Below are 11794 nucleotides of genomic sequence, written 5' to 3' on the forward strand. Positions count from 1 at the left end.
CAGTACACAGTGTCCGTAGTTCATAAAGTGTCACTATTCAATTAAAGTTTTTAAAATAAAAATAAAACAAAATCAATTAAAATAATATATGTATTATATATTTATGTATTCTCAATGCAAGTATCACATATAAATCTAAAAATTTGGATTTTATGCTACATATTATAAATGAATATGCAGATTTAAATCTAATACGTAGATTAAACATAATAAATAAATTATATAACATTTCCTAATCACTTAATAATTTTATAATTCAAATTTTTACTAATAATAATAATTAATTTTTTAATTAATTTGTATACGAGATATCATGGAAAGTTTTTGTGACTTTTGAATAATATTAGGGCACCGACGACGATAGGTTAATCTACAATCTTGAAAAAATCCTTCATTTCTGGGAAATCCATGTGAACCATCTGAATAGGTTATCAATCCTACAAAATATATATTATTGTAAGTATATTATATGTATATTATATATATAATATATATTTATTATATGCACTTGATTATAGAATTTGTATGTATATTTTATTTATTTATTTTGGAAAATTTAAAAACAATTTATAAACTAATGTATGTTAATCAGTGCTATGTGTGCTTATATAAAATACGAATAATATTCAAAATATTTATAAATGAAATAAAGCAATAAATAACGAATTTGTTTTTAATGAAGGATAAAGTATAGATCATCATAAATTAATTAAGAAATATCAATGTGTTTGGAATTGGAGCATTTTTCAAGACTGATTGTGCGTATTCTCGAATATTCTAAGCCTTATTTTCGAGTGTTCTACAATATTTTCCGCATAGCAACATCGATTGGAATTCTCCAACCTTCTAAAGCTTTGTATTCTTGGAGTTCTCGAAAGTTTTAGAGTTTTAGTCTCTCATGTCATGCCAGACTTTTCGCATGCATCGCCTACACCTTGTTACCAGCTAAGTAAGCTGCTGCGCGGATATTTAAAGGAAGCACATTACGCTACGGCGCTCATTGTAATTAAATAATTTACCCAGAATTTACATTATACATTATAAGTAATACACGTTAAATTCTAAAGTACGCAACAATTAACAAGCAGTCTGCAGCTGACTGCAGTACAAGAACGTCATCGTTCATCACAAGATCAGGCAAGGTAACTGCATCTCTTTGAGTACCACAAGTATCTAATACAGAAGCAATAAGACATTAAGCGTGCGGCTAACAAAAGTCCGATAAGACCGTTCTAATAATAGTGCAACTAGCACCACGCAATAAGACACTAAGCGTGCAGCCAACAGAAGGCCAATAAAGCCATTCTACTAGGAGTCCGTCTAGCACAAGGCTAACAAGGTCTCTTCAGAGAGAAAACGTCAACAAGTTACCATCACGTGGCACTACACGAAGAAGTACCAGAGATTTACGACTTCTTACTTCTAAGTGTAATAATTTACTACCAAGCACAGTACGTCAAGAGGATCCGAAGTTTACAACCTCCTACCTCTGCATGTAGTGCATGCTAACGCCACGTGGCAACCATTACGGAACTGCAAGATCTCACCGATTCTCAGCTCCAACTTAGAATCATTATTATGTAGTTTGTAAAATAAAAGGCAATAAATATCATTGAATTAATGCGCTATCCCTTCCACTTGCCAGCACTTTTTTCTCCCACAGTCTAATCCAATCATCTTGGTCCTTCGACCACTTAATGAATGGAATTCTAAGCACAATGGTTAAAAAAATGAAAATTAGAAATAAATTTTTTTATTGATATATTTTTTCTGCATAATGAGTAATTATATTTGCAGAATGATCAAAATATTATAAATATTGTAACGAATTAAATTATCTTTTAGTTCAAAAAATACATTTATGTTTTGCTGATTTAAATGATACGGTATAACAATTGTTTCAAATTTATCAAGAGTTAAATATTCGGTTATGTTAAAGCAATCAACACAATATAACTGGGCGGAGTTATAAACTTCATAAAATGATGAAAATACCTTTCTGTAGATTTTTAGTAAATGAATAATTTAAATTTACACAATTTCCATATAATGAACTTTAAATATATACAATTAATAGTATTTCAAAAATACATGGAAAATTAATTAATAGTAATATTATAATTATATAAGTAAATATTTTATATGATAATAAACTTATTTTCTTGGCTTCAGTAAGAATCTGTTTAAAATTTTTTACATAATTCTATTTCCATCATAATAACATTACTTACATTTTTTAATTAGGAATTTTTATAAAGTAACCCTATAATTATTTATTTTATTTGTCAAAGTAATAGGTATTATAAATTGAATTAAAAATTTAGTTTAAATTAATTGCGTTTTTATTTTATAAATTAATTATTTAAGAATATATGTATAGTGCATATAAACTAAAGTTGTACAGTGATTTTATATAAAAGCAGATTGAAACTAAAAGATTGAAATCAATTATTTATGTTTATTACTAACAAATATTACGGAATCACTATTCCGTCTTGAATTTAATTTATTAAAAATAATTAAAAATTCCAAATTTATAAGAAATATGAATCACTGAATACATTATATATTTTATCCACTTCACTGTAACTAAGAATCTCTAAAATAAAAATTTAGATATAATGAAAATCAAGTGGGTTTGTATGTATAACAAGCATGTAATTACCTAAAATCAAACAAAATAATTTGTACTTCTTCAAAAACAACTTGAGATCATTTGTTTTGAATTATATCTATTCTATAGATATCGATTTCGATGTCTTGAATTATCTAGAAACCACATATTTGAACTCTTAATTTTTATTCTTTTCAAAGCTATAAGAATATAAATTGAAGCATCACTTAAGCCTGTACATTTTTCTATAAATCAGCTGTTAAAGTTGTTTTATTAATATATAATTATAGTATTATATTTTTATTTCATAATAATTATATTTTATTTATCTAAATTGTTAATTATAAATTCATTTCTAAATGAATTTTCTTATATATTCAATGTTGTTAAAAATTGCAAGAACCTTTCGCCAGTGTTAGACATCTGGCAAAGGCCGTTACTGCTACGTATCTGGGTATACCTAAGTCGACAGCCATCTGAAGAAAACTTCAACGGTTGTTGGACATCTGAAAAAGCCTAAAATGCACAGTCGCAACCATTGCTTTTATCGCCATAATCGCTTCCATTGTTGTCAATGCCAGCTAGACTGTCGCGTCGATATTCAAAGTAAGCACATAATTTGCCAGAAACTATCCAGCCATGAGCTAGTCACTCAGAAACACAGCTCCCCTAGTGGGGACGCCATGGTAAGAATACGGTCTGACCGCAGGACCGCCACGGAACACGAGCTCTCTTACTCGGGACACCAACAAAGTAGCTCTTTTAGTGGGGACGCCAAAGAAGACAGATGCTTTCTATCAGTGGAGACGCCAAGGAATAAGTAGCCTCTTTCAGTAAAGCTACGACGGAACCCGCGCAGTTAGTTTCGTGTAACTACTCAGTACCATCGTACACTCACTCAAGGGATTCAATGTCAAACGCGCACCCCTTGATACTCAGTGTCATCGCACAATCTCTCAAGGAGACTACCATCAGGTGAACACTACGTGGCACTATGCGAAGAAGTGTCCAGAGATTTACGATCTTACACTTTTCCTTTTAACCATCCACCACCAAGCACACCACGTTAAGAGGATCCGGATTTACGACCTCCTATCTTTCATATGGTGCATGCTCCCACCACGTGACAACCACAAAGGAATATCAAGATATCGGTGATTATAGTGTATTTGTAAAATAAACGCAATAACAAGCACGAAAGGCAGATGTGTTAAATACTGAATTGAAGCGCTACACCTTCCAACTTATCCATATTTTTATTTCACCAGTAAACTGGTGGCTATAGTCTAATTCTAAACAAATATAAATATATTAATATATATTTTGTGTTGACATTAAAAATTAATGTAAAAAGGATAAAGTAAACCAAATATTCAAGAAATTTGTTAAATGAATAATTGAACATAAAAATAATTAATAACTACTTAATAATTAACAATATAGAAGATTACTTAAATAAAAAAGGTAATATGACCGACGGCCAAATTGTAAAAAACAAAATAAATAAAAAATATATATATATATATATCAATGGACTATTATATTTATAACTGTCAAAAAAGTCTAAAAACACACAACACAATTTTATAACAGTAAGAATTACTATTCGACAAAATTAATTTGTACAAGAAAAACTGAATGAATATTATAGAAAAATATGTAATAAAATATTATTTATACACAATAGAACATTTTTTATTTTTGCAGAATTCGTAATAATATAAACGCATATTAAATTTGCAATATTTTTTGGAACAATTGTAATTCAATAAGAATGACAGAATGATTATTTTTTACTGATGTTGACAGACTGCATATCTTGTAGTTGAATCAGAGTTATTTAAACAATATGGTACATATTATCAAAACGAATAGAAGGAACTGAGAAAAAGAAGAAAAAAGGAGAATAAATGAATATAGAATAACAAAAGTTTTTTTATATAAAAGATAATTTATGATTGATAATTTATGATTTATTAATATTACCATCTAATATTAATAGACACAAGACTTATTTTCGAGTATTACTACTATAAAAGCGGCGCCAATATTTATTTAATAACAATTCCTATTATAATGCATGACTTGCAACTAAATAATACAAAATAAAATAAAATGAAGATTTAAATAAAATGAATAGTTGCACACATACGTTATAAGTGAATAGTAAAAGAAGAAGCTGAGATTGATTACAATTAAAACGTGGATAACTTGGAGATGAATCAATCATAATCCAGTATAATTATTCAAATTTCTGTCAACTTATGATAACAATAGAGTGGATGATATTTTTAGAGGTAATGAAAAAGTAGAAGAAACCACTGAGATGAATAAGCTACAATTAATAGTGTACTCAGGTCAGGTAAAAAACGCACTGATCCTATACTAAAAATAATATGTTATAATAAACATAAGCAATAAACTACTGTTTCGTGTAGTGCAGCATTGTTACGGATTGCAGCAGTTTTAAGCAAAATAAAAGTGGGAGTTTTAGAAAGTTTTTAGAAAATTTTAAAAAATTTTAACCATTAAATAATCTGAAACACTATGCCTTAGTTTTCTAGAAATTGTCATAAAATTTAATTGGATATTTTCATTTAATTATTAATATCTTTAAAATTGTGCTTGATGTTATATAAGAAAAAAATATACACTAATTCTTATTCGTTTAAAAAAAAAGGGCTGCCGCGTTAGAAATGCGATTAGTCATATAAAAATAGCGCCGGATATTTGTTTTGATTTTTTAAAAATAATTTTCAATCTTTTATTTAGAAATTTTCATTCGTACTTTTTAATTTCATTACTTTATCTTATTTATATTAAATTTATGTTAAATTACTTTATAATAATATTTGCATTAATATAAAAATTTTGTTAATTAATTACCAAATTAACTAATATTTGGGTTTGAAGCAGTTGAAAGCAGAATCCAAAAGTGGGAGAGATATAAGCTCCCGGACATTTACGTTTATAAACACAATTTAGCGAATTCGGGAAATTCCCTACGTTGAAAACTCGAATATACTATTACAATTCAGAATAGCAATGCCGATGAACCTTCCAAGGCTATATCCTACTGATGTCACGACAAAGATCGGCATAGCAACAGACACCGGCGCGCTACCGGCGTCGCAAGCTCCTACGAGAATATTTAAGAGCAGCGCTTGACGTTGCAGCTCCCACTGTGCCAGTAATAATTACGCAGTCACTACGACGGGTTCACTATTCCTATTCTATCTACAAACATTCATACTACAGTCATTACTCACTGTATCTATACAAGTACGTAATCAACAATAAATAAGCAATCTAACAAACCAATAGTGACGCCACACTAACAGAATCCGTTAAACTAAAACTTAAACTTATACCCAAGAAGCGCTAGTGCAAACATAAACTAAGAGTGAAATTATCGAAACTATAACTACAACATAAATTAACGGATCACACCGACAGCTAAATCAGCAGCGACTCAAGCCTTCCTTTAGTAAGCATCGGTTACAACAACGACATTTCTCACTGAAAGAAGGATTCACTCATCAGTACATAAAATAATTGAAGAAACTTCATACATAAGTCACTCTTACTTTCCATTCATACACTCCTATAACCATTGATTATTATTATATATTATATTTAATAAATGAAAGACCAAAATATACAGTGTGTAGAATTAAATAATTGCATTGCCTTCTCTACTTGCCAACAACACCTCCGCCGACCATCATTGGGAGGTTTTTCAGTCTGATCCCAGACAACTAACTATAGATAATTATAAAATCCATGACATAAAAATATCAATATTTATAATGTTTAGCAATAAAAAATATGAAATTTAAAATTTAATACTTTTTACCTAATCCCCATATTCGACCACCTCGAAATTCTCCTTCATATTTCATTCCATCGGATCTCCAAAACACTCCATGGCCATGAAACCATCCTTGCATAAATTCTCCTTCGTATCTTATATTATATATTAATAATATATTAATAATTAATCTTATATTTTGTATATCAATTGTAATGTATTCAGTTAAATGTTAAATTCAATATACTGAAAATGGTTCAGTAAACTGATTATTCATTCAGTGAAAACTAATTACTTTTTAATATTTAAAAATGTTTAATTGAAAATTATACTTTCAATTATCAGTTAGAGATATTATTAATTATAATATAAATATAAATTGTAAACTATTTATATTAACAAAGATTTGACTTTTATATACTTAAGAAAAAACAAAGTTTGATTCATATTTATATTCATACGTTTTATTTTATTATTTTGTCAATAATTTGTATATATATATTAAAACATTTTATTCATATGATTGTATTTTGTACTCTAAATGACAATTGTTTCCAAATAAATATTTAATAATTTTATAATTTTTAAACAATCTTATTAATTTCTCAATATATAAGTAAAATAATTATTAATATTTAATGTTTTCAAAATATAAATTCATAAATTATATGTAGATATTATAAATAAAATTTTCAAATGAATATGTTCAATTCTGATATATATTCATTGAATAAAGTTATATTATTACTGTATTAAAAATGTACACAATTGTTTATATAATCTGAAATTAATTTGAATATTCATGTAATTATTTCGTTGTAGACTAAATCATATGTTACGCTATATTATTTAACTAATAGAATGTTATATTCATATTCATTTTGATCATACGTAGAATATTTATTATATATTTTACTCAAAAAGATAAAATATGGAAACGTGGATTTTCTATCTTAGATATCGATTACATAATATGTAATACAAATTACCCACCAAAACTGTTTGAATCTTTAGATTGCAATTTGTTTAAGAATTATACTGATGTTTAAAATAATAGTAAAAATTAAAATTAATTATTATTATATTCTCATAAAATCCTTTTAATTTTTTTAAATAACACTTAAAATATATTTTTATTGTATTTATTTAATTATAAATAGTCTATAAGTATATGTAAGCTCTGAATAAAGAAACATTTATAATACTGATTTTTTATGTAAACAGTGTATATTATTCTCTACAATCTATGTAAAGTAATTATATATATGAGTAAACAAACATTAATTGTTTAATTTATACACAAAATAAATTTTTAAAGAAATAATATTTAATAAACATTCGTAAAACTTAAAAAAGCATGAATACATTTCAAAATAATATGATTAAAACAAAATTTATTTATTTATATTAAAGAATTTTATAAATTAAAATATAATAAAAAAATAAACTTTATTAAAACTGTAAATAGTTTGTAATATTATAAGTGAATGTAATATGTTATGTAACTTTTGAAATATTGCATCATAAAAAATGTATAAACTGTATAATCATTAATATTAGATTATTAAATTTATATATACAAATTTATTATAATTTATCATTTTTGTTTAGTTTACATTCACAAATAATTATTTTACTTTTATTATTAAATTTCAGTCTACTTTTTAATACACTTTTATTTATTAATGTTTCTTTATGTACTTAGCTCCATCGGGAAAAGTAATTGTCCCTAATCCAGAATACAATCCATTCTGAAATGAACCATCATAACGTGTCCCATTAGGTAAAAGCAATGATCCAAAACCACTTTTTAAACCTTTGTTATTCCAATCTCCAATGTAACGGCTTCCATCTTCATATCGATACGTACCTATTCTGATTGTATCTTATTAAACAAAGAAAAAAATTACAAAATTAATATACGACTTAATCCAAAATTACGACTACTCTCAATTTATTCACACATTATATGTTATATTTGACTTACTGCGTTCCATGACTCAATATAATAGAAACTCACATAAAATGAATAAGTATCTTTTATCGTACAAATAATATTAAAGAATCAATACTAATTCAATTTTCAAAGTAGTGCGCATATTATATAGTATACTCTGTAGTATACTATTAGTAGAAGTATTATATAGTATAAATAAAAAAGGATATATTATGTTATAAAATTGTTTATAATTATTTGTACAAAATATTACAAATACATATATATTTATATTGATTATTACTTTTCTTAATATCAATGTATTCAATAATAAATTAAAAAAAATAATTGTTAAAAATTTGAAAATACCAATTAAAAATATTGATCATAAAAATTACTATATGTTATTTTCATTGCAAATTATTACATTTAAATAATGACTATTACATTTAAAGTTATAAAAGAATTAAAATTTATGATTTCATATAAATACTATTTTCTTATAATTATTTATAATAAATGAAAATCAAAAGTTTGTATAAAAAATCATATCATTATATATATTTATATATTATTTTACTATAACATGTTATATTATACTATTTTATAGTATTTTACAAGTCATACCTTATTTGCATAATTATAAGTATATTTAAGAGTCCGGTAATAACAACACATTTGATTAACATATCTATTTTTATTATATCAAGAGGAAATTGATTATCAAATTCGTTTTACAATACTAATATATAACGAGTCTATTTTATAAACTTAAAGTAATAATTACTTAGGTGTAAATGCTATTTTGACTATAATGTAATTGTTATTTAATGAGATCAAAAATATTGAAATTGCAACCTGAACTTTTGTTATAAATAGAAAGTTTTAAAGATACGTTCTGCGTATGTTTTTTAATATTTTGTTCTGTTCCCCAACACGTTTCTCTACCCCTTAAATGTAATGCTTAACCCACTCTATTGTAACTAACGATCGTATCACGCCTACATACGCGTAAGTGTTTGCGTTGCATTCGTAAATATTAATTATAAAACACAATAATAGTTGTATTTATCTTAAGATTAGCTACTTTTTTTATATTTAAAAGTATCTCAAAGAATGTCACTTAGACTTTAAGTTATCGGTATTCACGCATAAGGATTAATTATTGCATTAAAAAATCAATAAGTATCAAGTATTAAGTATCAATAATGAAAATTTCTATCTACAATAAAATATCTTATCTATTATTTTATTAGTAATAATTTGCTAGATTTGTATTTTTGATAAATTGTGAAAACTCTAAATTCAGTAATCTAAATAATTGATATTTTTTAACATAAATATGGATAAAGTAATTAAATAAAAGATGGTTTATTTGGATTAAACATAAAATAATTTCTTAATGAAAGGAAGTTAGTATCTATTCTTTGTTAAATAAAATTACAATAAATTATTATAATGAGTAATTGGGTTACTTTTAAAAAATATAGATTTATATTTATATTACATGATGATGAAATAGAAATATATGTACATATTTCAGATCTAATATAGATAATTAAGATTCTAATATACATTTGAAATTACCATATAAATGTGTTCGAGAATGTAGAAACTCCCAGCTCATTAGACATCTGGGAAACTCGAGATAAGAATTCCGTAAAAAAGGGAACTCTCGACTACTCGAGGAATGAACATTCAAACGCGACTCGGATTAACTAAATCTAAACAATTCAGGAAAACGTCGAATATCAAAAGAATATCAATTCATAAACATATCTGGCGAGAACAAAGGTCCAAGTGTCCAGCAAAAAGCCGACATAAAACTAATTCTACGAGACATTTGACACGGTCTCGCCACAAAGCCTCTATCGACGACAAGTCATAATACTTCTGGCATAATCAAGTCATAAAAATATAAGCAAAAACCACCTCGTCTTACATCCCAAAAAGGGATATTAAAGGCAACACTGCACGCATACGCTGTTGTCAAACCCAGCTACATGTAGCTCGGTTAGTGAAGCAAGAACGTGCCAAAGAAGTCCCCCTCATAATGGGGATGCAAGTAAGAAGCGCTATGATTGGAGCCGCCAATAATGAAAGAATCAATTCGATTGGAGACGCCCACAAAGAGGCGCTCTGATTGAAAACGCTAAGAAGCAGGAAATTCATAAGGACCACGCGGTGGCCGAGAATGCCTTGAATAAAGACGCCGGCAAGGCGCACAATAGTCTCTTCTCACGAGAGAAGCCAGCAAGGCTTCTTCTCCAAGGGAACCCCAAATAACAAGGATGTAGACATACACAGTAAAGGCCGATTAAGAGGCAAAGCGTAGTTATATCCAACTCATAACAAGTACAAGATAAGTGCAAATAAAATTATACACTCGCAGCAGTGCAAGACAAGGAAAAAGGAACAAGTAAACAGTGGTGCATAAGGCACAACATAATCACAACCTATAAGAAGCCGTTCGAGGCAAACTCAGCAAACAATACGAGTTATAGCCAGAAAAACACAAAACATAAACTAGAAGCTACCGCACGAAGCACAACCTGCAGACATCACTAGCTGCCATCAAGAGTACAAAATCTGCAGAACTCACAAGGTAAAAGTTCCATTCCTTAGTAGCGATAATAATACACAATATGCCTCACAAAGTAAAGAACTGTAGAGCGACCAAGCTCACACAATCTGCAAACGCATAAGAGGCAAGTTTCGTTCCCACAAGAAAGACTTACGAGGCGCAGTACGCAGCAATATCTGTAGACTAAGATGAAGTGCCACCAAAAGCGCACCTGCAGAGCCTGCAACGTAAGCAATAAGACAATGCCAAGGCAAATTCAAGCTACTGCCACGTGCCACTGCAAAAGGAAGCACAGGGGTTTACGACCTTGTTCTTCTACGTGTATAACACCACCACCACGTGCATTACATATAGAGGACCAGAAGGCTACGCCCTTCTACCTGTACATGCAACGCACATTACAGCTCTGTGGAAATAGCAATAGAAAACTCAAGAAACGAAGGCTGTTCGGGATTGAAGCAGTCCCATGAATTTCAAACAAAAGAAAGGTCATATACGCAGTCCGGCGTACCGCATGTGCGCCTAGACTGACCACGCGTGCAGTAAGACTGACCATCACGTGCGCCTAAGCTGATCCGCACGTGCGGACCGAGGCGGGTACTCGAGCAAAATGTTTACAAACAAAACTCGGCAAGTCCGAACAAGTTTACGATTTGAAATATAATTTACTGCCAGCGCTCACAAAAAAGGGACGCCTGCGTAACTTCTAGAAGCTTCGTTTTCTCACGCCAAAGGAAAATTTCTGGAAGGGACGCGCATCGACACTGTTGCCGGCGCTGAAGACGCCGCATGCACATTTAAGCGCAACGCGCCATGAGGCGACGCTCATTCGTAAAATCACTTCGCTCT

At 28.6% G+C, this 11794-nt stretch overlaps 2 protein-coding genes across 2 annotated transcripts in view; one reads left to right on the plus strand and one right to left on the minus strand.

Moving 5' to 3' along the window:
* Window positions 1–305: 305 nt before the first annotated feature.
* Window positions 306–8422, minus strand: rtp (MORN repeat-containing protein retinophilin; the record flags this gene model as incomplete). The annotated part of the gene is made up of 4 exons (XM_011504246.1): window positions 8413–8422; window positions 8127–8310; window positions 6471–6580; window positions 306–437 (listed from the first exon to the last, which is right to left on the minus strand). Coding segments are annotated over exons 1-4 (436 nt in total), but the record flags the coding sequence as incomplete, so codon positions are not given.
* A 2711-nt stretch (window positions 8423–11133) lies between these two features.
* LOC105365948 (uncharacterized) overlaps window positions 11134–11794 on the plus strand; it is a 2898-nt gene continuing 2237 nt past the window's right edge. Inside the window, exon 1 of the mRNA XM_011504247.1 lies at window positions 11134–11327. Coding sequence (XP_011502549.1) covers window positions 11134–11327 — 194 coding nt within the window. The remainder of the gene's footprint in view (window positions 11328–11794) is intronic.

This window comes from Ceratosolen solmsi, unplaced genomic scaffold (genome assembly GCF_000503995.2).
Source record: "Ceratosolen solmsi marchali unplaced genomic scaffold, CerSol_1.0 scaffold19, whole genome shotgun sequence".
NCBI lineage: Eukaryota > Metazoa > Arthropoda > Insecta > Hymenoptera > Agaonidae > Ceratosolen > Ceratosolen solmsi.